The sequence below is a fragment of the Drosophila innubila genome (genome assembly GCF_004354385.1).
Source record: "Drosophila innubila isolate TH190305 chromosome 2R unlocalized genomic scaffold, UK_Dinn_1.0 1_C_2R, whole genome shotgun sequence".
NCBI lineage: Eukaryota > Metazoa > Arthropoda > Insecta > Diptera > Drosophilidae > Drosophila > Drosophila innubila.
In genome coordinates, this window is record NW_022995374.1 from 21,973,038 (window position 1) to 21,998,697 (window position 25,660).

At 42.5% G+C, this 25,660-nt stretch overlaps 3 protein-coding genes across 4 annotated transcripts; 2 read left to right on the top strand and 1 right to left on the bottom strand.

Annotated features, from left to right (window-relative positions):
* Positions 1-295: 295 nt before the first annotated feature.
* LOC117785493 (40S ribosomal protein S23) lies at positions 296-1,549 on the top strand. Its single transcript, XM_034623552.1, has 3 exons — positions 296-378; positions 820-979; positions 1,202-1,549. The coding sequence occupies exons 1-3, from the start codon at positions 375-377 to the stop codon at positions 1,467-1,469; spliced, it is 432 nt and encodes a 143-aa protein (XP_034479443.1). The 5' UTR covers positions 296-374; the 3' UTR covers positions 1,470-1,549.
* Positions 1,550-1,597: 48 nt separating this feature from the next.
* LOC117785491 (nucleoprotein TPR) lies at positions 1,598-9,923 on the bottom strand. 2 transcript variants are annotated; one of them, XM_034623549.1, is made up of 6 exons: positions 9,726-9,923; positions 6,060-9,208; positions 2,733-5,653; positions 2,315-2,664; positions 2,125-2,255; positions 1,598-2,060 (listed from the first exon to the last, which is right to left on the bottom strand). In XM_034623549.1, exons 1-6 carry the CDS (start codon positions 9,874-9,876, stop codon positions 1,722-1,724), a joined length of 7,041 nt encoding a protein of 2,346 aa, XP_034479440.1. In that variant the 5' UTR covers positions 9,877-9,923; the 3' UTR covers positions 1,598-1,721. The 2 variants fall into 2 exon arrangements, with proteins under 2 accessions (XP_034479440.1, XP_034479441.1); XM_034623550.1 differs by lacking the exon at positions 9,726-9,923 and adding an exon at positions 9,322-9,592.
* Positions 9,924-14,044: 4,121 nt separating this feature from the next.
* Positions 14,045-25,552, top strand: LOC117784518 (putative transcription factor SOX-15). Its single transcript, XM_034622269.1, has 3 exons — positions 14,045-14,199; positions 22,979-23,670; positions 23,747-25,552. Exons 1-3 carry the CDS (start codon positions 14,147-14,149, stop codon positions 25,390-25,392), a joined length of 2,391 nt encoding a protein of 796 aa, XP_034478160.1. The 5' UTR covers positions 14,045-14,146; the 3' UTR covers positions 25,393-25,552.
* The last annotated feature ends 108 nt before the right edge of the window (positions 25,553-25,660 follow it).

A 25,660-nucleotide genomic window follows, 5' to 3' on the forward strand; every position in this document is an offset into this window, starting at 1 on the left:
AAACACGACGGCATATGCATGCATTTAACAATGAAGTACGATGTTTTCAGCTATACACCCGAGCACATTGACTATGCACGTTTATCTGCGATTTAAATATAAATAATCTAATGAATATTTTGGTCTATTAAAAATTATTTGTAGCGCAGCTGATATTCGAATAACTGTTACATTATTGTACATTTTGTGATGGGCAGCATTTTTCGGCAGAGTTGCTCTTTGGAGTGGACAGTCCCGAAAATAATCGAACTGAATGCTAGCATATATCGATGTATCGATTCATTATATACAGCCCTGCAAATAAGCCGAAGAAGAAGAAATCGGCTCTTCCTCTTTCTTTTATTTCCGCCATTGCCTGAGATAGTTGGAAAATCATGGGTGAGTTGTTAAAAAGAGTGATTTTTGTGAGAAATACGCAAATTGCGTCGTTAAACCGAGTGCAAATCGAAATACAATAGTTGTGCAGCAGTAAATGTAAGTGAAATTAATCGCGGCGACCTGGAGTTACTTTCAAAACTCCGACTCCAAAGCTTGCAAATAGTTGCTGCAATTTGTCGGCTGCCACAAATCTATGAATATCAAAAGAATCGTGAAACATATCATGCCAACGATTTGTTTCTAATTATTTCAACAATGTAGCACGATAATTGCAAGTGTTATTGTGCAAGCTTACTAATTTAGTGAAATTCGCAAAGACGCATTCGAACTAACCTCAAAGTGCTGCCGCTGAACTCGCCATTTGTTTACATTGTGTTTGTTGATTTGCATGAAGGAAACGATTAAGTTGGAGCCACTAATCAAATTAATTGTATCTTGCAGGCAAGCCTAGAGGTCTGCGCACTGCCAGAAAGCATGTGAACCACCGTCGCGACCAGCGTTGGGCCGACAAGGACTACAAGAAGGCTCATTTGGGCACAAGATGGAAGGCCAATCCCTTCGGTGGAGCTTCCCACGCCAAGGGTATTGTGCTTGAGAAGGTGTAAGTACAACCAAGTCATGGTCAAGCTATCAATTGTTAGTTTAAAGCTACAACATTCGATGTCTCGCAGTATATTTTTGTGTTTTGTTTGTTTATGAAACTCAAATCACAGGATTATACTGTGAGTGGTCGTCTGTACAAACAGCAAATCCAACATAATGCTACAACATAATTACCAATTCACACTAGCATCCACTAACCGAAATCTCTCACTCTTTGCAGTGGTGTTGAAGCCAAACAGCCCAACTCTGCTATCCGCAAGTGCGTGAGGGTGCAGCTCATCAAGAACGGCAAGAAGATTACCGCATTCGTACCCCGTGACGGTAGCTTGAACTACATTGAGGAGAACGACGAGGTCTTGGTTGCCGGTTTCGGTCGTAAGGGTCACGCCGTCGGTGATATTCCCGGTGTCCGTTTCAAGGTCGTCAAAGTGGCCAACGTCTCTCTGTTGGCTCTGTACAAGGAAAAGAAGGAGCGCCCAAGATCTTAGATGACGATACATCTAATCTTTTTCCAGAGTTAGGGTTTTACAAAACTAAATAAAACAGAAAACTAAAAAAACAACAAAATTCTTGTCGCATTTGTTGATTAAACAAGAAACGATTTGATTAATGTTGAGCATTGAATATGTGTATGTATTTTCAGTTTTGGCGGCTTAATTGTAATGTATTCAATATATTTAAATGCCTAAAGCCTTATCAAACTAACAGTATGGATTATAGTCAGCCTGTGCCAGACTCCTTCATGGGTATCCACCACCTCCGCTGTTGAAGTTATTTGGCCCTGGACGCCGCATGGGACGACGACCTCGTGAACGATTGGCGAATATGCGATTGTTGTTGGGCGAACCACTTGGCATATGCTGATCCTGGTGGCCCCCCTGGTTACCGGGATGCCCGCGCATGCCGCCCGTCGACGAGTCGCGCTGCCAGACAATACGAGCTGGCCTGTTGGCATTGTTGTTGGTGTTGTTGCCGCGCATTATGGAGCGACCTCCGCGTCGTGTGGGCACTGCGCTGCGAAGTGTGCGGAATCGTGTGTTCTCGGACGGTGACGTTGCCTCAGCCTCGCGACCCTCCTCCTGCACAGAAAGGAAATATATTTAAAGGAATGTCTTAATTGTAAAAGTTAACGCTTGTGCTTACCTCAACTTCAACGGCTTGTTTTTCACCCTCCGAAGAGACGCCATCGGTTCCCTCGTTATCCTCTGAGGGACCCTCAGCTTGATTATCCTGATTCTCCGTCTCCACAGACTGACTTGTGCCCACATTAGGATCTAAATGTAATTCAGTACATGTTAATTTTAATACCATTTGTGCAGTAGACTTTACTTACTTTCATTGCTGAGCTGCTGGGAATCCTCAGCCTGGTCTGCGGCTGTCTCTTCGGCAAATGCTTCATCTGCCTCGCTTGCGTTCTCCGTGTCAGCCGTCTCACTTTCATCTGGTTTATCCTTCGCCTCTGCGGCATGACCGCTGCTACTGCTGCTCTGTTCGGCTGCCTCATTTGGTTTCTGTGGCGAACTGGCGACGGCAGCTGTGCAATCAACGCTGGTGCCGGCAGCGTTGCTCTCATCCACCGCCGCAGCAGCCTCCGCTACAGCTGTGCCATCCACCTCGATCTCTACGCAGGTTGGCTGCTCGCTAAAGTTGGAAACTTGTGGGGAGCTCACGATCTCCACAGAACTGGCAGACAAATGAAAACAATAATTAGAATCATTACTGATCGAGATCGGGATTTCTTAGCTGCTCACCTTTCTGTGCGACGCGCTGCAGCCGTTGATGTTGAAGGTGCCTGCTTCCAGTTGGCCTCGGCTTGTGGTGGCTGTGCAGTTGATTCGCCACTGCCGCTGGTAATCGCCTGGCTTTGATTGTTCTCTTGGGTCGACACGGTGGCGGGTGAATCTTCAAGTAATTGACTCTCGGCCTGAGCCTGCACTTGCACCTGTTCGATGTCCACTTCATTGTGCTGATCGGGTGCATCTGCACCATCGTTATCTTCCATTTCGTTGTCCTGCTCGTAGGAGTCCTCGTAACCCTCCTCCTGCTCGGCATCGCCACCATCAATGGGACCCAGCACATCCTCCTCCTCTTCATCATCAGAGTCGACTACCTGTATGTCATCCTCCTGGTCGCGTTGCGATGATGTGGGCATCTGGTCCACATCCATGCCGGAGTCACCAATGTGCCCTGCCGACAGTTCACCGCCGTGCATAGGAGTGCGCAGGCGCTTGGTTAGCTTGGCAATCTTCTCGGGAACACCCTCCTCGGCATTGGTGGAGGAGTCGCCTTCGACATCGCGTGGACGCTTGGAGCAGCCCGCTTGAGTGGTGGTCACATTGCTGCTGGACGGTGTGTGGCGACTGTGGCTGCTTACCACAGTGGAGGAGCTGCTGCTGCTGCCGGATGTGCTCGGCTGCTGCTGATTGCTTGCATCCTGCACATTGGGAACGGTTTGATTTTGAGTGGAGGTCGAGGTGGTTGTGCTAGTGGATGACGAGGACGATGAGCCCTCAACTCGAGGTGAAACCAATGCAACCACCTGCTGCTGTGCACCACCGACAAATAGCTGGGCATCGTTCTGTTGCGGATGCTGCACACTTTCCGCCTCCTGGGAACTCTCCGCTGCTGCTGTGGCGCCCATGGGCGGAATGGCAGCAACGGCCACAGCTGCGGAGCTCGTCGAGGGCATGTAATCGGTGTGCGAGGATGTGGGCGACGACGAGGCCATTGACTCCAAGGTGGCACTGCCTGTGGTGTGCACCTGTTGCTGTGGCGGCACCAGCGCCGTGTTGCCCACAGCCGAGCTGCTGCTGCTGCCCGAAGCCGCTGCTGCCGACGAAGTGGACGTCGAGGTAGACGTTGAAGTGGATGCACCCGGTTGCTGGCTGGTGGGCAGTATAGCTGCAGTGCGACTATTCTGCACGGATATTGGACGAATGCTGGCCAATGGAGTCTCGCTGCCACGCCAGGGCGTCACCGTCGCCGACTGCTGGACGGTGGCCGAGCCCGACATTGGCTTCACATTTGCCGTGCGCGGCGAGGACTCGGAGATGTTGCCCTTCTCGGCCATGCCCACGGAGCTAGTGGAGGGCTTTGTGGACTGTTGGGAGCCCAGTTGACGCTGCAATTGATTGATACGCATGTGCAACGATTCATTTTCACGCATGAGACGCGCATTGATGTCCTTGTTGCTGGCAATGTGATCCTGCAGTTCCTTTTCGAGACGCAGCACGGTTTCATCGTAGCTGGTCTTGGTGCCAGCCAGTATCGTCTCCTGGTTGGCCAACTCCGTCTTGGTCACCGACAACTCCTGCAATAGCTGCTCGATCTTTTGCTTGGACTCATTGCTGTCCTGTTCCCCGGTTGAGCGAGATTTCAGCTCGTCATGCTCCTTCTGAAGCTGTTCGTGTTGCTCCTTGGAGTTGCGCAATGTGCTGTTCACCTCGTCCAGTTCGGAGCGCACTTTCTCCAGCTCGGCAACGGTATCGGTGCCGCCTGTCTGGGCTTGAAGTCCCATGTAATAGTCCTTGTAGCGCTTGGCCAGCTTGCGCAGCATCAACTCCTTGCTGTCCTTATCCTGTATGGTCTTGTCCTTGGTCTCAATGTCCTCTTGGGCCTTGAGCAGCTCCTCTTCCTTCTGAAGCAGACGATTCTTCAACTCCATTATGTCCTGAGATTGACGTGCGTTTGCTTGCTTCATGGCTGTAACCTCTTCCATTTGCTTCTTGCGTGCCTCGTCCTGCAACTGCAAGCTCTTGTTCAACGCTGGCAGCTCGTTGTCCAGGCGTGTCTTCAGTGCCGCCAGATCTTCGGACTGCTTCTTGTTCAAGTCCTTCTCGGCAGTCAGCATCTTGGCGAGATTTTCCCGCTCCGCCTGCAAGCGCTTGAATTCCTCGGGATTTCTGTTGCTCTTCTCGACCAGAGCATTGGCCCGTTGACGCCACTTGATGGCCTCGGTACGCAACGAGGTGTTCTCCACATTCAGCTCCTCAATCTTGGACGACAGCTCCTTGTTGCTGCACTGCAGCGGGAACAGCTCCTTCTCCACACTGCTGATCCGCTCCGTTAGCTCCGCGACACGTTTGGTCAGCGTATTGCGCTCCTCGCGCAGAATACGATTGCTATCGGTGATGGCATTGAGGGTTTCGATTTTACGCAATACAGCCTCGTGCTTGGAAGCCGAGACAACATCAGTTTCACTCTTGGAGCGCTCCTGTTTCAGATATCCATTCAGCTCATCCACCTTCTTCTGCAGAATCGTATGCTCGGATACGAGACGCGCATTCTCAGCCTTGATGATGTCCAACTTGGCTGCAAACAGATCCTTCTCCTTGCGCAGGAATTTAATAATCTTCAAAAGCTGCTCACTATTCTTAATCTCGTCCACAGCCGACGAGGTGTTCACATCCATCTCAGACAAGGATTCATTAAGTGTTACAGATACATTTTGACTGTTCGCAGATTGCGCAAGTGCAGCCAATTTTGTGGTCAACGCCTCGATCTGATCGTGCAGACTGGAATTGAGCGCATTTAGATCGGCTACACGCTTCTCCGACTCCTCCTTCTCCTTTTGCAAGAGACTCTGCGCCTCAGCATTCGCCTTCTTCAGCTCATCGTGGGCAGATTGCAGGGATTCACGTCCGCTTTTAAGCTGATTCAGTTCGTCTTGCACCTAATAAAGCATTACCATATTTAGAAAAAAAAGTATTACCATATTAACAGTTTAATCAAAAAAGTACTTTAGGCACAACGAAGATAAGCTACCCTGTAGATTTGTAAAATTATTTAATATTAAGAATTTAATAAAATATAAAAACCCGGTTTCAATTTCCGACCGATTTTTTCTATGGCAGCTATGGTATATAGTCATCCGATTTAAACAAAATTTAGTCGGGACTTAAAGGACGATGCCAAGTACACAATCTATGAATTTGGTTGGGATATCCTAAGAAACAACAAAGTTTAAGTGGATTATCGACCTAGCAAAAGTTAGTCATGATTTTAAAAACCCCTGGGGTTAAATCTCATTTCTATCTTATTTCATTGGAAATAATATATTAAGAGTAAAATGTACATACCTTCAAGAAGTCAGCCTTGAACTTTGATAATTCCTGAATGTCCGCCGAGTGCAATACCATTTCATTGGCATACTTGACTTCCACGGAATTGAGGGACTCGGCTAGAGTGGAATTCTCGGCACGTAGAGTACGAATCGAGCGACCCGATTCCGTTAGTTTCTCGAGCACATTCTTCAGCTCCTCCTGGGCAAGCTTCAGCTGATCAGATTGATTGGTGGACTTGCTCTGTTCGGTAACATTGCTGAGCATCACTTCGGCTTCCAGATCTGTGACACGGGATTGCAATTCAGCCTCTGAATTCTTCAGTTTCTTTATCTCTGCATCCATTTTGCCAACCATTTCAGTGTGCATGTCATGCAGACGTTTAATTTCGCTTTCCGCACTTTGAGACATCTTGTAGAACTGATCTCCATGTTCACGTGTCTTCGCCAGCTCCTTGGTGAGTGACTCGATCTCAACTCTGGCCTGTTCGTATCTAAGCTCAAATTCGCGCGCCTTTTTGTTGGCTGCTGTGATGGGATTCTCATCCTTGGAGGGGGTTAGGCTCTCCTGCAACTTCTTGCTCAAATCATTCACCTGGTTCACCTTTGCAGCGAGCTCCTCACGCACAGCAATTAATTCCTGATGATATTTTTCAGCCTGTTGGCGTTCCTCTTCCTTAAGCTTGTTGGCCGTTTCGGTTTGACGTTTAAATTCATTGACAGTTTCGCGGAACTTCTCTTCCTCCTCCTGGAAGTGTCGTCGCTGGGCGGACAATTCACGCACAGTGTCATCAAGTCGTTGCTCCAATCGCAAACGTCCCTCGGTCTCGGAACGCTCGAGATTGGCCTTTATAAATTCCAGATTGTTTAGCAAAAGTGCCTGACTCTGATGCTCACGATGGAAGCCTTCCTTCTCGGCCTGAAGACGAGAAGTTGTGTCCTTGAGAACACGGTTCTCATGTCGGAGACTGTGAGCCTCCGTGTCGGCTGCGACTTGCTTGCGATGAGCCGTCATTACCTCATCCTTTAGCATGTGCACGGTCTGCTCGTGCTTTACAATAGTCTTCTCATAATTCTTGGTGCGTTCCTCGAGAGCTGCAATCTGTTGTTTGTAGGTTCCAATACCCTTTTGCAACAATTCCGTTTGCTCCTTTTGGAACTCGGATGCATTCATAAGTTTGCAATTAACGGATGTCAACTCACGCACCTCCTTGCGCATTGAATCAAACTGTTCCTGGACAAGGGCATCGTTCTTGCGCTTCTCGCTGGTGTAGTAGTCGTAGTTCTCCTTAAGTTCTGCATATTTCCTGGACTCATCCTCCAACTGTTGCTCCAGACTGCGTATGCGACGCTCCAACTTGGCTTCTGCCTCAAGTTTGCTGTTATTTGCAGTTGCCTTTGATTGATTAAGTTGGGATTCATCTATAAGTATGGTCGAATCGTCTAGGTCTATGATCTGGCTGCCTAACTTCTTTTGGGATTCAAAGTAGAACTTCTTGTAGCGCTCACACTTGGACATCAATGTTTCAATTGTATTGTTCTTCTGATTTAGAGTCTCTTCCATTTCGCTTAGACGTTTTGTGGCCTTCTCGAAATTCTCCTCATACGCCTTCAATTGCAATTCGTCATTCTTCAGCTCATTGGCCTCCAGTGCGGTGGTCAGTTCACGTATCAGTGACAACAACTTAACATTTTGCTCTTGCATTTCGGTAATGGATTCAAATGTGACCAGATCTCTGCTGATGGCATCGCTGGAGTTGTTGATGATGCCAGGTTGAGGTTGATTGCGTGGACGACTGACGCCAGCACGCAAACAGTTAAGCTCATCCAGGAGCAGGCAAACCTGGCGACTTAGATCGACTTGTGATTGCTTTAGTTTCTTATTCTCCTTGACGTGACGATTGACATCGAATTGTGTCTGCTCCAGCTCTTGCTCCAGACTCATCTTCTTATCGACCAGCTCGTCACGTTGCTGTAATAACAGAGTATGCGCCTCGGTCAGTTTACTGTAGTCCAAGTCTTGTTTCTTAAAGATCGGAGCACGCTCATTGATCTCCTCAACGATGGACTTGATCTGTAGCTTAAGCTGAGCGTTCTCCATATTTTTGGACTCCAGTTCTTCCGAATTTTTGGCATACATTGAATACAGTTCGGTAAGCGACATGTCAGAGCGTATTAAACGACTGGCAACAGCTGCTGTGGGTGCCAACTTGCAAATGACACTCTCCAAACTCTGCTCCTGTGCCTCCTTAAGCAGATCGTTGGCGTGTGCGATTTCTGTCTTAAGTGAGTCAATAGTTTTGTTCAAAGCAGCGATTTCCTCGGCATGCTTCTCTTTGGTTAGCTGGAATTCGGACTCCAGTTCACCATATTGATCAGTGGTTTCGGTAACCATACGTTTCAGATCAGTTATGCCCTTTAGCAGCTCATTGCGCTCTGTGCTATTCTCGGATTCGGTGTTCTTGTATATCTCGACCAGTTTCTCCTTTGCGTCCAGTTCTTTCTTCAGAGTATCTATGAGCTTTTCAGTTGCATTGTTCTGATTGAAAATGGTGTCGGTCTGATCCTCAATTTTTTTGTTCAAGTCCTCAATGGCCTTCGAATACTGTGCATTTTGTGTCTGGAGTATCTGCAGCTCATCGCATTTCTCCTTGAGACGCACCTCCAGATGCATGATGTTCAGGGAATGATCACGTCGCAAATTCTGTAGTTCAGCGTTATTGCGATTCAAATCGCTGCTCAGCAATTGAATTTCATTCTGTAACATGGCACGCTCGCTCTCCAGTCGGCGTTCCTTGATGTCCAGCGAAACCTCCTTGCTCTGCACCTCATCGAAGCGAGCAATGGCCTCACACTTGGATGTGATGGCGCTCCTCAGCTGTTGCTGGTAGGTGGACAGATCCTGCTTCAGGCGCTCTAGCTCCCCATTCTGTCGCTCGATAACTTTTAGAAGAGAGTCGCGCTCATCGACAAAAACTCCCTTCTCCTTGCGCAATGTGGCGACATCGTTGTCATAGTTCTTAACAGATGCCAGCAGTTGGTCACGCTCAACGGACACTTGGTCAAGTTGGGTGCGTAATTCGCTTACATTCTGCTCAAAGTTACTAAACTTTACTTGACTATCGAGTATTTGGTTTTTTAACTCTTCGTTCTTTTGTTCAGTCTCACCTTAAGAATGAAGAAGAGGAAGAATTTTAAAACAAGCACATAAAAGATTCAAATTAAAAGTAAATGTCTGTTCTATAAGACTTGATAATATATCTTGTAACCACTTTACTCACTAAGGCGATTCGCGGCCGCTCGTTCCTTACAATATTCGTCAAAAAATTTGTCAATATAAGACTTGAATTTGTTTTGCACGCCGGTTGGCAAGTGCTCCAGTTCATCCGGCGCAAATATGTCTGCCAACGACTGTGGACCACTAAGATCCATAGTTGGAATGATTTATTACTTTAATTACTTTAATGTTTTATCCACGATTGAGATTTTATTGCAAAAACAATTCTTTAAACGTTGTGACAGTCAAGCGAAAATTGCAATTTTGACAAGTGTGTACATAGGGACAATGTGTACACATAACGGCAAGTCGATATTATTTTTCTCTACTTTGGCATGCCGGCTTTAACTTGCATAAAATCATCTTCAAATATGCTCAAGTACTATGAAAAATTATAAATTTACTTACATAGACGATTTGCTGCTGCACGTTCTTTGCAATATTCATTAGAAAATTGCTCAATGTAAGCCGACAATTTTGTTTGTACTTTGTCGGGCACTAGCTGCAGCTCCTCTGCTTCCAAAATATTGCTTAACGACTGCGTGCCGCCAAAATCCATGTTTGTTGTCCGGATCTATTCACAATTATAGTCTTTTAATTGATTTTAATATTCTGATTTAAGTAACCTTATTATTTGATTAAAAGTCAGCGCGCGACTCCGTCAGACGTTTGTTTGAGTCCCGGTTTTTTTTTTCATATGATGACCAGTGTTGTTCGAGTCGTTCAGAATGAGTTTGAAACGTAGGGAAACACTGGCTCCCGGAATAGATTTGATATTTTGATCAAATTGAAAAGACGTGGCCACCTGGCAGAAAAAATTACGATTTATTTAAACGCTGCCAGACTTTGGAATTCGTAAAGATAATTGTTTTTTTTTTTACACTTTTTGGGAATTTTAGAAGACAGAATTTAGAAAATGTCTTCGGACGGTATAAAAATTATCACCTTAATTTTTTCTAATTTCGGACATAAATAATTTTGTCATAATTGATCTTTATGCTAATTTAAACGATTGTTGTTGTTCACATTTGTGAATTTAAGCCGAACGGGTTTCTTGTATGTGTTGCTATTTATTCATTTTGGGTGGCGTATATACGTTTCGCAAAACAAACAAGGGATGGCGCCGCAGAAACAAATAAAAGTCGTGTCACGACAATAAACTTCACTTCTAGTTCTGTTCACGACAATCCGTCTCAGCTACTAGCAACTAGTTAAATAGGAATTCAAAATAGTAAACATTAATTCTCTTTTGGTACAAGCGGTTGACAGTTTGTGGCGGTCGGTCGATTGTAGTGCTGCAAGTCGACAAAAAACACGGCTTTATTTAGTACTACTTGAAACCCTGATTTTGCGCGCAAATTACAAATATTACACTTTTATTCGTGTTCTTTATGGTTTATAGCTGCATATTTTTAAAATATCAATAAATATGTAAAAAGAGACTATAACTATATTTATTTATCTTGAGTAACTCATATGATTTTGCACTCACTCTTATGAAGTAATTTACTAATTTCAAGTTATTCAAGTGCTTGTTGATCATACCTACCGCAGCGGCTTTCTCAGCAGGCGGGTAATGCACACAACGACCTCATCACATTTCCTTACATAACCATAGCAGAAACCGAAACGTTAAGGCAAAACCAACAGACAACAGACAGCAATCAACATCAATGTGTGTGCCTCAGTCGCTGAATGAAGCTGAGACTGAAGATTAAGCTGAGCCTGTGGCAGAAGCAGAGTCTGGACCAACGTGTGCCGAGCTTCATCTCTGATAAGACTCAAACTGCACCTACAGCCAAACTTGTGCGAGCAGCATGCACTGAGAAAAATTGCATGGATACCAATCAACTGTCTGGTGTGTGTGGCCAACAGAATTTCTTGCAGTGCACTGGGAGGCCGATCTGCTTATCAATAATTTGTTTTCCTTTTTGCTGCATTTAAGCAGAGAGATTCGCTGCCGATAGCAGCTCAAGTGTCACACGCCCACATTTTTGGAGCAGCGATGAGCCGAAGCGGGCCATAGGTTGTTTGCCAGTTGCCAGTTGTCTTGGCCTGCCTCATGCATTAAGCTCAAGCCATTTGCACATGCGCCACGCCAATAAACTTGTACCCACCACCGAGGCACGCTTTGATCCTCATCCTCAGTCTCCGACTCTGACTCTGACTCTGGCTATGACTTCAACTCCAACTCAAAGGCGGTCGGCACACGCTTCTTGTGTTTTCTTTTTCTCTTCTTTGATTTTGGCCTGGCCGGTCTGGCCTGCCCTGTCTTGTCCTGCCTGCCCTGCCCTGGCCTGCCTTGGCCTGGCCTGGCCCGTTGCCTCATTGCAGTGCGCATAAATCGATGGACCCAGCGAGCGCCGGCGGCAATTATCGCGATGTGATAAACAAATATTTTTGCATCTAACCCACGTCGTAAGGAGCAAAGTTTCTGGCATTCTGGCGCTTAATTATGAACTCTGTGCCTGCATTTTATTTTTCCCCCTTTTTTATTTTCGGTAAACTGTGAATATGTGTGTATTAATGTTTTACGCGTGGCCGATTGCACTTTTACCTGGTTGGGATGGTAAGTACCTGTGCCTGGGAGTTGCTTCATTCGTTCCTTGTTGTTGTTGTTGAGCTCTGGCCAGGGCTTGGCCATGTCTCAGTTGTGGCAATATGCAATTTAGAAGCTTATCGCTCTTTGGATATCAATCAGTCGGCGTTTTGACTGCATGCAAAGTGGGTGGAGTACGAAATAAAAATTAAATATGGCTCTATTTGAATATTAATATTTTGAGGCAGGTTTTTGGCATTTTTCTTTTAAACGTTGCGAGGCAAATATCGAAAAATACAGCAACATATAGAGATTTATTTACAAATAAATTAAAAAGTGTCTTTTCAAAAATAATGGTGGCTTTTATTCTGAATTAAAAATGTTTAAGATATAACATTAAATAGTTATTGTAATTTAGAACAAATAAAAAAATTAATACAGCTCAAAATTTAAATATTACTTCTATATAATTAACAAAAACTTTTTTTTATCAAAATGTTTATGAAGTTATATCCTCTGATAACTTCGTATATAAAGTCAAGCTACAAAAGTTCCGCATATTACAATATTTGCATATGCTGCGTGTGTTTGTGTCTATGCGTGTGTATGGGTAAGTCATGTATTTGGAGCTGACACACATACAGAGACAAGGCGGTTGGGGCCTCCACCAATTGAAACAAACCAAATGCAAAGACGTCTCTCCCACAACACATTAAAAGCCGAGAACAGGTTTCTGGGCTTTCAATGTGTGCGACAGCTGGCCAGAGTCGTAGTTGGAGATGGGAACGGAGAGGGAGTAGGAGAGGGAAAGAGATAGAGAGTGAGCTCTCAGCGAGTATTCAAAATACTCGACGGCGAGAAGGAATATTAAATAAGTCTGTTTCATTTGATTCAAAAGAACTTGCCGCACGCCTGTTGCTCAGTTGCTCTGCTGAGATCGGGCTTGCCCCAGAATGAGACTGCGTTCGTTCCGCTTTGCTGGGCAGCTGACACTGCTCTCTGGGGTCTCTGCTCTGACGATGTTGGGCCAAGACTGCGCAAAAGGTTTTGCTCGTGCGCATTTTGGCCTTATGCATTGACTTCGACTCGAATCGACTGAATTGAGTCGGAGATCGCAGTCAGTTCACAAGCTTACGGAGAGAGAGATAGAGAGAGAGGCAGTGAGAGAGAGTGAACGCGGCACAGTGGCAGTCGCAAGCGCAGTAACAGTTTAAGCCAAGTTGCCAGTTGCCAGTTGGCAGTTAGTTAGCTTGCGGTTCGTCATCGGCGTGGTTCAATGTGGCTCTGACTTTTTGCCACATCTCCGGCAGCTGCGAGTCGCGCTTATAATCATAAATATCTCCATACAGCGTGTATCTGTATCTGTATCTGTTGCTCATACTGTAGATGTAGCTGTATCTGTATCTGTATAATAGTATATAGGCCCGGTTATATGCCAATGCGTTGTGCTGTGCATTTTCCCAAGAGTATTGTAAAGTTGTGAGCCAAAGGCAACAACAACAACAACAACGATAGCAACCCGAGCGCAGTTTGTGTTTTTGTTATTTTTGTGAAATGCTGAAGCCCTTGATTTTAAGCACCAGATACGTTCATTAGTCGTCGCAAGACTTTTCGTGATCGTAAACGCGTTTCGCCAACCTCTTGATCTTGGCTAACGTGGGATAGCAGCTGCCAACGGTAAAATCGATCAAAATTCTATATAAAGCAAAAGATATCCAGTGTGTGAAACAAGATGCATTTTATGAATCACAATCCAGATTCCAATAAAAAGTGTGTTGAATAACAAAAAAAAAAGATAGTGTTAAATTCAAGCAAAAGTAAAATCATTACTGCAATATCCTCAAGTGGCGAGTGCTTAATGTGGGTTAGGGCTTAAAACTAGCACAAATTAAAACACACACACAAAAACACACACATACACCCGCACAACAATTCAGCGACACAACAAATAGACACAAATTCACACATGCCAGTTAAAAGACAACAACAACTTCAACAGCAAATTTATGGTTGGTAGTTGGTACTCTGGGCCAAATGGTACCACGGCCAGCAGTCGGTTAGGGAAAAAACTAACGGAATAATGCAACATTAAGCAAAATGCTGCCGGCCCTGCTAAAGCTAAAGCAAAGCCCAAACCACCACCACCAACAACACCACCACCAACAACAACAGCAACAACAGCAACAAAAACAGCAACAACAAGGAGAACCACAACAACCTGCAACCATCGTCGTCATCATCGCAGTCACCGTTACCACGATCGCTGTTGTAGCTGTAGCCGCCGTATAAAATGGAACCCTCATATGATCACGAACATCCACATCATCTGCTAACAAATTACAAGTAATATTTACATTTTTCCCATGCTAAAATAAAAAAAAACAAAAAAAAAAAATAATTTTTTTTCTCGCTGTTTAATTATATCCAACCGTAGCGAAGATACATATCTTCCAAGATAATAACCATAATGAAAAATGGAAAAATGCGCTTGTAGTGGTGAGGAAATTCTCTAGATGTTTCGTATATGTCGCTAGCTCTCCTATATATCTATATATCTACACACACACTATGATGGAAGGCGCGGGGCATTTCAAGACTTAGTCACACATAGATACAAAGCTAGAGATACAGATACAGGTCTTAAAACACGACAGCTACACGGCGACGGGGATAAATATATATAAAGTATTTATACATATACGTAAAAACATATACATAAGTATGTATTTACGTAAGTTTGCTTAGATTTTCAGTTCAGAGTGTGACCTCCGTTGATATCCCCACTCCTAACTATACAGAATTACTTATAAAGCACTTGCACTTGTATGCGTATGTCCGCTTTTCGTTTCACTGTATGCGTTCTGTGTGAATATGTAAATGTAAATGTTGAAGTTTTGTATGTGTTTAGCTAGTTAGATAGATAGAACCGTCTTGACTGACTCTCAGCTAAAACATCAGACTTTGAGTCAGACTCAGACTCAGACTCGGACTCGGAATTGGTCAAGTGGAAAGTAAACCAAGAGAACAACGTGGTCAGCAAGAAAGTTTTCAAACTATGAGAAAAACCCAGAGGCGCACTATAAAACATTGTATATAAGTCGGTTAGGTAAATGGGAGAGAGGTCACCATGCGGTTTCGCTCATTAAAATGATTTAGTTTTGATCTAAACACTTTGATAGTTATGCATGATATTTACATAGCATTATACCCATCTATTTTCTAACTAGCTATTTCTAGTGTCCGCTTTAAAGTTAAGCATCAAATTTACCACATTCAAACGGAATACATATCTTAAGAAAAGTTATTCCATATATTTATACAAAAAGTAGAAATATTTTTAACGCAATTTCAGACGAAAGCTTGTCACATTTTTTGGAATCTTCTCCTCTTTTTTCTGTCTTCTGACATCCTGTTGAAGATCTCACATCAAATGACAAATGTGTATGCGTCAAGGTTTCAGCTTGGTTTTATGTTGCTCCATAAATCAATCTGCCTAATAGGTAGACACATCAATTTAGCTAACTCTAAAACTGGCTAACTTGAGCTTTAATCTCAATTGATTTGCATTTTCTGAATCACTTTCCAGTATTCTATTATATACTTTAACTAGCGAACTATACGATAAGTATAAACAAACATTTAATTATCAAGTTCCGTTAAGTGGTTATATCATCCCTATCAAAATTGTATTCCTCTTTAGAACTGAAATACCCAGATCTAAAGAAAAAATTAAATTTTCACAGGTTCAGCTTAATAAGAATATAATTCCGCTAAGTGGTTTTATCATCCCTATCAAAATTTGATCTCTCTTTAGAACTGAAATACCCAGAACTAAAGAAAAAATTAAATTTACACAGGTTCAGCTTAATAAGAATATAAATCACATACTGACAACTTAATTGGCGTCTAAGCTAATAAGTTTAATAAACCCTCCTTTATCATTATTACCATGGAAATTGCTTTGGTATTATAGTCAAGTGTTGAAATATTTAATGGAAAATTAATCTTAACACAGATTATACAAATCATATAATTAACTGTAGAAAGGTATTGATTTAATCGATTAGGAAAATTATACTACGTATAATTCAAACAATTTTAGGAAGACTTTGATTCAAAGATTATGAACCAGCTATGAATTTATGCACATACCTAAAATACCAAACTAACTTACATAGATTTTTAATATTTAATTATTGTACAATATTTAATAGCCCTCTATATATGGACGTATGTAGTATTTTTATTTCCCTTCATACATATATCTAATTGTATGTAAGGCAAGTTGTGCGAGGGTGTTTGTATGTGCGTGATAAAATCCATTACATTTCAGTACATTTTTCTTAAGATTTTTTTCAGTCATTTAAAATGGCTTTGTGTGTGAGAACTGGGTCTTTCGTTATTTCTTTGGCGACGGCAGTAAACCTCATTAGCCGAACCATAACCATTCGTAGTTCGGCTTCGGCTGCTTTGGGGGCGCTCGTGAATTGAATGATCGGGCCCTAAAAGAGCAGCACCACTTGTTTTTTTCTCATCTGCTTCATTAGTTTAATTATGTATGTACATATATATATGTATGCAGGTAGAAATCTTTATATGCAGCCCATAAAATGCGCGCGCATGCGTACAGACCTCAGAGTCTCAAAGTCTCAGACTCGTCTTGTCTCTCTGGTGGGCCTCTCATTCGTACCCAATGAAAGAGCCAAGAGATTGGCACAGGTAGAGCTGCGTTTTACCTTCACGCCGTGTAGTTGTAGTTGGTGCGGTTCATTAAAGCAGCGACAGACGCGCTAAGATGGCGGTTCCCTGGGCCGGATGCTGAAGCTGTTTATGCTTATTGGTCAACATCTACATACATCTACACACACCAAACACACACACACACACACACACACGCACACACACAGATGTAGACTAGTTATGCATATGTATGCGTTTAAGCTGCGTCGTTAAGTTATTCCAGTACATCACACCTGGGCCACAGTCGCCTTGGTACCACCAAACCAACCGCAGCAACCACTAAACAGCAGCAACAACGGGCCCAGGTCTTGGCCTGGCCTGGCCTGCCCGTCTTGGCCCGACTGTTCAGACTGGTTTTTGTAAAGGCAAAATGAAATGAGTAGGAAACAAATGTATTCGGGTTTTGGGGCGCCTGGCACCACCAACCAATAGACTGCAAATGGAGCAGAGCAGATGCTGCATCTTGTACAGGCCACACCCACTGCGGCCGCTGAAACCAAAATGGCTTTTATTACCACGTTTACATGCTCGCTCAATATGGCCGGCTAAAAGGAGATCAAAGAATTGAATAACATAATAAATATGTTTAGTGAATCAAATACTATATTCACTTAACTGAATTCAAAGATTTAAGAGTCACTTTAAAAAATTCTTAGGACCGGATTTTCTATATCTCCTTAAATTTTATCAAAGAGATATTTTTAAATTTTTCATTAATTTCTATACATTTTAAGTCAAAAGATCTCTGATTTAGTTATGAAACCCCTTAATTAGACATTGAAAAATCGGCCCTTCAATTTAAATTCTTAAGGGCCGGATTTTTAGAAATTTTGACGTTAAATGTATAGAAATTAATGTCAAAAATAACTTTTTGATAAAACTTAAGGAGGCATTGAAAAACCCGTCCCTAAATATCATCCCTATTTGCCCGAATCACTTTGTTAACTTCCCTAGTTTATTGCTAAAAGACATTATTGTAAATCCCATAAGATTACAATTTTATCTTTAAGGTGTACTTCACAGTTTAGCTATGTATCTTACTATATATAAAATCCGAGAATTAAAAAAGCAATTAATAGAAAACAGAATGTTATTGAGACTTCAGATTCGATAGCTTGGTTTTTGGATGAGTCTATGAGGGGACAATGAGGATTAAAAAAGATTATCTTATTTGATAGTCAAACTTTTACAGCATTTGTTGATTGTTTTGTGATTTGAAATTTTAAAATATTAGTAATAATTATGAAATCTTACAAGTAATAGTAATAATTACTTTTTTTTAATTTTTATTTTGTAGATTGATAGTATTCACAGTATTCATTCGGACTTCTAACTAGAGAATGGTTTTTTTTTTGTTAAAATATATATATATATTTCATTAATAGAAAAATTTTTAAAATATGCATATTATGCATATGCTATTTAAAATTGAAGATAAAACAAAACAATCCAATTATAAAGATCGGGTTAAGTTTTTTCTGGGCTTACCTGAATCTTTTTAAAAAAATGTTGACATGTGATTGGATCAATTAATCACTTATACATTTTTTGAATACCCCCAGACCCTTACAACTTTTTATATTCTGGGTTTTGGATCCTTTCAGTTTCCATTTTCAAAATAAACATAATTTAGTAATGTTCATTTAAAATCTATTTTAAAACTTTATAATCAAATTTAAAAATTTGTTATCTGACTGATTTTATGATGAAGTTAAAGTAGATAAATATAATATGTTCTTACAAAACAAAAACAATATATGCATAAAAATATAAAAGTAGCAAAACTTTAGGGTCAGGAGTTTATGAAATATAAATAAAATAAAATAAAACACATTCCCTATATATTTGAAAAATTAAAATTTTATTATCTTCAGTAATTACAATAATTATATTGATTTTGTTCAATGATAACATGCGAGTTACTCTGAATAGAAAGTACTTTTGACAGATACAATACAATTTCAAAACTTTCACCGATTTAAAACCTTAAAAAATTATTTATTTTCTTTATAACTTATGTTATAGTGTTTTAATCTAGCAATATTTTTAATAATTGAAGTAAATTATTTATATATAAATATTTTATTAATATAATAAATTTATAATTTAAATAAATTAAAAAAATAGTTAGTTGTTGAAATAATTTGTAAACTTAAGTTAAGTTCTCGCGTTCCAAATATTTAAAGAATTAGTGCGGGGGAAATTTGTTAGAATTCTCTGAGCTTTCGTATGAAAGAAGAAAGCAAATACTTAGCCAGATAATTGGAACGTGTGAACATAGCTATGTCATTTAATCTACTAGTAAGACTTCCTCACTTTCGCTTAATCTTTCTCAACAACTAACTAACTAATATGCATATTTTCTGAGTATATTGTTGAAAGATTCGGATTCGGTTTATAATCTACAGAGAATATGTATGATATTCGAATTCTTATGTGGAATCAGCTACAAAACGCCGCCGCCTTTTGTGGCAGGCAAATTCGATTGTCTTTGGAGTTGCTCTGCGTACTTCAAGTTTAGTCATAAGGGGGGTAAAAGAGAAGGAAACGGAGGGAGTGCAGAAACTTAAAAGGCTGTCTTCGAGCAGCGACACATGAATCACAATATGCTAAAGGGCTGACACTCTCTCCAGATCAATGCGGCTTCTGAATGAAGTTTTGGGGCTTGTTAAGGCCAGAGCCCAAAGTTGCCTACTTTGCGGCAGCCACAAGTTGCAAAGTTGCCAAGTTGCCAAGTTGCCAAGTTGCAGAAACCGGCACTGTTGAAACCACCAGCAGAGTCATCGTTGCGGTTGTCGTAAACAAAACTTTGCACAGTCGACACACAGTCAGTGCGGACGTTCAGTACTTGGACAGCAGACAGAGGACAGTGAATAGGGAGACAGTGGACAGTGGACGGAGGATTGGAGGACTGGAGGACTGGAGGATGGAGCTGAGGCAGAACGAGCAAAGACAAAGACGGAGGAGCGGACAGAGGACCGCAATGTGGAATATGTGGCATTTTGCAAAGATGTTGACATTTTGCGCGCATAAAAATGCCAACTTACCGGCCACTGTATGTGTCCTATTTTAAAATCAGGGCCATGGCTAAGACTGTCTCGGACCGGGGCTAAGCCAAAAGCAAAGCCATTGGCAGCAGCCGCCGCGTCGTCGTGGATCGTGAGCGAGCGCTTAGGATAAAGCAAAGCAAAGCAAAGCGAATCGAAGCGAATCGACACAGAGACAGAAACAGAGACAGAGGGGAGACCAGTTGGACAGGCGCACAGATCAGGACGGTATAATTTTGTGTACCTTGGCCAAGTATTTAGCAGCAGCAGCAGCAGCGGCAGCGGCAGCGGCAGCCGCAACCGAATATCAAAAACGTAACGATGTCACCAGGAAACCTCAATAAATTATCCAGATGCGGTATGGACCTCGGCTTGGGTCTGAGTCGAAGCTCTAGGTCTCCAGTTTTTGGGCTTTAACTCTTTGGCAGTTTTGTCGGCTTAGCTGACTGTTGGCCAAAGAAAGCTCTCTGAAACTAGAGCGCCTAGCTGCGACAGAGACTGCTAACTGCTGACTGCAGACTGGAGGCTAACAATTAGGCCGAGCTCTTGTTCCAGGGCCCCAAGTTGGTAGGCAAAAGAGGTAGACAGACAAGCCAAGACAGGGTCTCGACCGCAAAGACAATAGACCAAAAGTGTAGTGGGCAGCAATAAATTCAAACGGTAACAAATCGAACGAGGGCCAAGACACGCACACAGTCAGGCCCAGAATATATCCGAGACAGGAGCGAGTCGGGCATCGGGAGCCGGGAGCCGGGAGCTGGAAGCTGGGAGCTTGGAGTCTGGGTTCTCCCTTAGGGAGCGAGTCTGGTTCTGAGCTTTGGTAATATTTAAACTTGTCTCGTTTGGCTGCCGCTGCTGCTTCGTTCTGCTTGAATTCCTGGAAGCCGAATTACTTTGAAATGTGTCGATATGTCGCAACTTTTAAAAGTTATGCATAAAGGTCTGCTTCTGCTCCTGCTCCTGCTCCAACTCCAAGTCCAACAGAGTCAGAGAGAGCCACAGGCTACAGCTTCTTTGCTTACCCTGCAACCTGGCGACGGTGGCACAACGGCTGGCGGGTTGGCGGCTCTCGGTGCTTCGGCGGTGCGGCCTCCTTTGATAATACAATAGCTGCACGCGCCCAATTTACATTTATGTCCACTGACATTAAGGAGCGCAACGATGCAGGCAGCCTTCGAGCTTGGATCTGTTCCAGTTCCAGTTTCAGCCCATCCTCCTACCTCTCCTCTCTTCTCTATTCTCTCTGGTGTCTGATACAAACGCAACGTTTTTACCTTTTATTTTCTTCTGTGTGCGTGCCAACAACGTGAAAATTGTCAACGTATTTAGCAGCCCTTTTAAATATCATTATAAGCCCGACATCGTCGACATTTCTGAGCTGTTCTACGTAATTTTCAACAGTAGCTCATAAAAACAAAGCGAAACATGTTTAACCGATTCCAATTCTAATTAGCATCTCAACAACCTTTGAAGATAACAATCTCTGTTGAAAGATAACTTAAGGAACTTTAATTAATTAGTATTAATCAGGGATTAAAGCCGTAACTGGAATGAACCGATTGAAATTGGAAACTGTAACTAAAACCCTAACCGAAACAAAACTTTTTTATGGTATTAATCCGAAATTATTAAAACCGCAATAACCGATTAGAAACCGATTCGTGTTTAACGGCTATTTTCAGTACAATCAGGCTTTTAATTAAATTATGTTGTTAGGTTATAATCATTGTTTTTCAAACTTATTTTTTTTTATTCAAATTGGAATATTGATCTCAATAGTTTATATTTTTTTCACAGCTAACAAGTTTTGAGTTTCTCTTTAAAATTGTCTGGAAAACAACTGTTCTGTTATGCTTAGACATAAATTTATGAACATTTTTTCTAAACCTATATTTTCATGAGCAATTACAAAATAAAAACAATTCCAAAGTGTTAGTAAAAAATATTATTTTTAATGTTTTATTTTTAAAATTGTAAAAAATGTGAAAATAACATACAACATAAGTGACAAACTCAACACCTTCGAATTTCACTTAGTTAATTTTTCTCCTAAAAAAAGTATTGTTTGTTGAGATTTTTTTTTCTAAATTATTTTAGTTGAGACACTTTCTGTGTTGTTACTCAGAACAAAACACATGACAGATAGAACAAAAGCGCTGAAAAAAGTGTTATGTGGAAGAAACCGAGCCAATCAAAATTTGTCCTGTTTTGAAGTGAGCAAACAGTTTAAGAAATAAGTACTCACGGATTTTTTAGGAGCTCTGCTTTTTGAAATAAAAGAATTTTCGTTACCATACTGATGTAAAAAGATGTAAGAACTGAAACCTATATTTGTTTCGGTTTGCTTCGCCGGTATTAATTATGACTACTATTAAATAGTATAATCTAAGATTCAGTATAAATATATAACATACATACATACAGGCAATTTCCATTTAAAAAAAAAACTAATTGCTGGATTTGATTTTAATGAGCTTATCAAAGATCCACACATTTAATAGTTCCATTTTATTTATTTATTTTTTTTTAATTTGACTTATAAGTTTAGCTTTCCTTTCATTCTTTTAAGAACACATTTTTGACAACTTGACGGTGCATATATTTTTATTTTATTTTATTCATGACTGTTCACCTTAAGCTATGTAGGGTGGAAATCGAACACAGATTTTTTTTAACTTTAAGCATTGAGCCACGGGATCACGAAAAATAAATTTATGGTATTTTTCAAATCAGAAAATAAATCTAAAGTTTAGATTTAATCGTCTAGCTTTATTATGTTTTCAATCGCTTACTTCAAAAGCTTAAATGTTTCTTTCTTAAAACTTCAGATATATTTAAGTTGAATAAATCAAATCAATTATGAAGGGTAGAAATTAATAGCGTTGTCAATTCCAAGGACCGAGATATGTTGAAATTGAACATTAATTTCTATACATTTTGCGACAAAATATCTCTGATATAGTTATCAAATCCCTTAAACAGACATTGAAAAACAGTCCCTAAGTTTTAAAAAGAAATTTTTAATAATTTTGTATGTATATCTGTTAGCTGGAAACTGTTGAAATAAATACAGAAATTATATGAAATTCTTAAATACTATTTCTTAAGAAAAGGAGTTTTAGAAGTAACGATATTACACATAATCATTATTGTTTAAAGTACATTTTTTTTAGAGTTTTACAGAATTGATCTGTCAATTTGAACCACACTTTTTTTTTTTTAATGAGAGAATTTTGAAAACCATCGAATTTATATTTAAGTAAATAAATTTATCCTTTTGTCCATTTATCTATCATTCATTAATTAATAACTTTTCTAAATTCTGACCATTTTAGTGCGAAGAAATATCCGCATGTGTCCCGGACACCGGAATATAGCCATTCGACGGTGGGCAGCGATTATCCGGAACATGTTGGCTACTTGGCCGATGGGCGATTGCTGCACGAGAGTCCCAGCGATAGCATCTACCATGTGCGACAGGGCAGCGAGCACTCCTCGCCCAGCCTCCACTCACCAGCCATACAGAGCACGGGTTATGAGAATGAGCATTCGATGAATGAGGCGGCGCTGTCGGTGCATAGTCACAGCCACTCCCCGATGGTGTCCAGTGCGTACAGTGTGAGCGGAGGAGGCACTGCGTCCTTAATAAGCAGTAATATACCATTGCTGGGCGGAGGAGGGACATCGATGCTGAACAAATTCTTGTCGCATCCACATGCCACAATGGTGGGAAGTGGTCAGGATGTGGAATGTGGCGGTGCTTCGCATTCGCCGATTGAGCCGACGTCCATGTGGAGCTATGACTACAAGGGTGAAATATGCGCACCACATTGTGGCTATATGGATCGGCACAAGGCCATGCCCAGCGATTTGAAGTATAGACCAGGCGGTAATCAGTCAAAAAGTGCCAAAGAGTCGCGCATTCGCCGGCCAATGAACGCGTTCATGGTGTGGGCTAAGATCGAGCGCAAGAAACTGGCCGACGAGAATCCCGACCTACATAACGCTGATCTCAGCAAAATGTTGGGTAAGTTCAACCACTTCCCAACAATTAAAGCACTCCCAGGCAAAGCCGTCTCTCCTTCTCTTTTCTCTGTTTACAGGCAAAAAGTGGCGCTCTTTGACGCCTCAGGATCGACGTCCCTATGTGGAGGAGGCGGAGCGTCTACGCGTCATACACATGACAGAGCATCCGAATTACAAGTATCGACCCCGGCGGCGAAAGCAATCCAAGCTGCGCACCATGCAACCAGGTGCCAAGGAGCAGCAGAATGAATCCTCACCTCAGTCGGCAACGGGGGCGGCGAAGACAATGCCGAAGTTGACGACGCCGCCACTGGCAACGGCCACAAGTGGCAGCTACAACACGCCCACCGACGACAGCCGCAACTCGACGCCCCAAAATGTGGGCAATCTGTACGAGCAGCCATTGAAGCCAAGCTATTCACCCAGTTCCGTGGATTGCTACAGCAATGCGGACAGCACAGAGCAAATTGAATCCATGGCTGCAAATTGCAGTGAATCCTCTCCAGCCGCAACCAATGCCACCTACGACAACTCGCTGCTGCTAAAGAAGCTAACAAAGCCGCCGCCAAGTCGGGCCAGCAAACAGCGCAATGAGAAGCTCTCCAAGGCGGAGGATAAATCCAAGACGCAACAGCAACAGCAGCAGCAGCAGCAGCAGCAGCAACAACAGCATAGTCTCTATGCCTCGTATCCCTTGGCCAGCTCGGTGGCAGTGGTTGCTGCACGTGGCATGTACGTGACGTGCAACAATCGTGGACTGTTGGATCACGGGCATTCAGTGAAGGGCACCTTCTATCCGCCCGTGTCAAGTGCCGATGACGAGGGCAGCAGCTCGATGCGTGGCAGCAACACGTTGCAGCAACATTGCAACAGCAGTAACAATAGCATGACACTGGCCACATCCACGTCCACATCGATATCCACCTCCATTTCCGGCAGCGATCTGAGCAGCTACACGGTGGCCATGTCTGATAGCAACTGTAACTCCGGCCAACTGGGCACCGTGTCCAATGATTATCTGTCCAGTGTGAATGCCAATGCGTATGGCATGCAATACGAGGATTTTCTACGCTATCAGACCAATGAGCTGGACTATGATCAGCTCAAGGAGGCGTCATCCGAACAGAAGTGCGCCAAATATCCTGATACGAATCAAAACTACGATGACTACGAAGCGGAGGCGTATAACAATGCCATGTTGTTGCCGCCAACTGGCACCAGTTACTACACACAGTTGCCCTACTCGCTAACAGGTGGCGCTTGTGCGCCAAGCGGCCTTGCCGCCTTTCCGCTGCAGCTGGCGGTGCCGTTCCAGCAGGCGACGGGGTCGGGTGGCGCCACCGCCTATGCACAGCCCATGCAGAGCAGCTATCTGCATTATGGCAACTACTATGAGGCCAATGGGGCTGCCACACAGTTGCTGCCACAGCAGACAACAGCAGCAGCACCTCCTCCTTCTCCTCATCCTCCGACAGCGACAACAGCAGCTGCCCCTCAGTCAGGGGCAATGGTTATGCAGCATCATCATCATCATCCGCATCCGCATCCACATCCGCATCCGCATCATCATCACTTTGCAGCAAATGGAGCCCTGACCACAGGCAGTCCTGCTCCTGGCATGGAGATGCTCTTTGAGCAGCAACAACAGCAGCAACAACAACGCAAGGATGATGAGATTAGCAATATATTGGCGGGTGTGCGAAAAACCTGCTACAGCAATTGATAAAAAGGAATCCGTCCAACATTTGTTATATTTTTGAAAGTAGAAACTAGAGTTTAGGCACTTGGTTTAGGTACCTCATAAGAATTGCCCCTCCTTCAAATTGAAAGTGTACTATAATTAATTAGAGTTTGCATTATAAATACAATATAAATAAAATATGTTAATTTTAAGTTAGCTTGCATTGAAATAAACTGAAAAATCTCTATGTGGAACGTATTTTTGACATTTGCATCCATATGATTAAGCCTGACACATGACACTGTCCAAC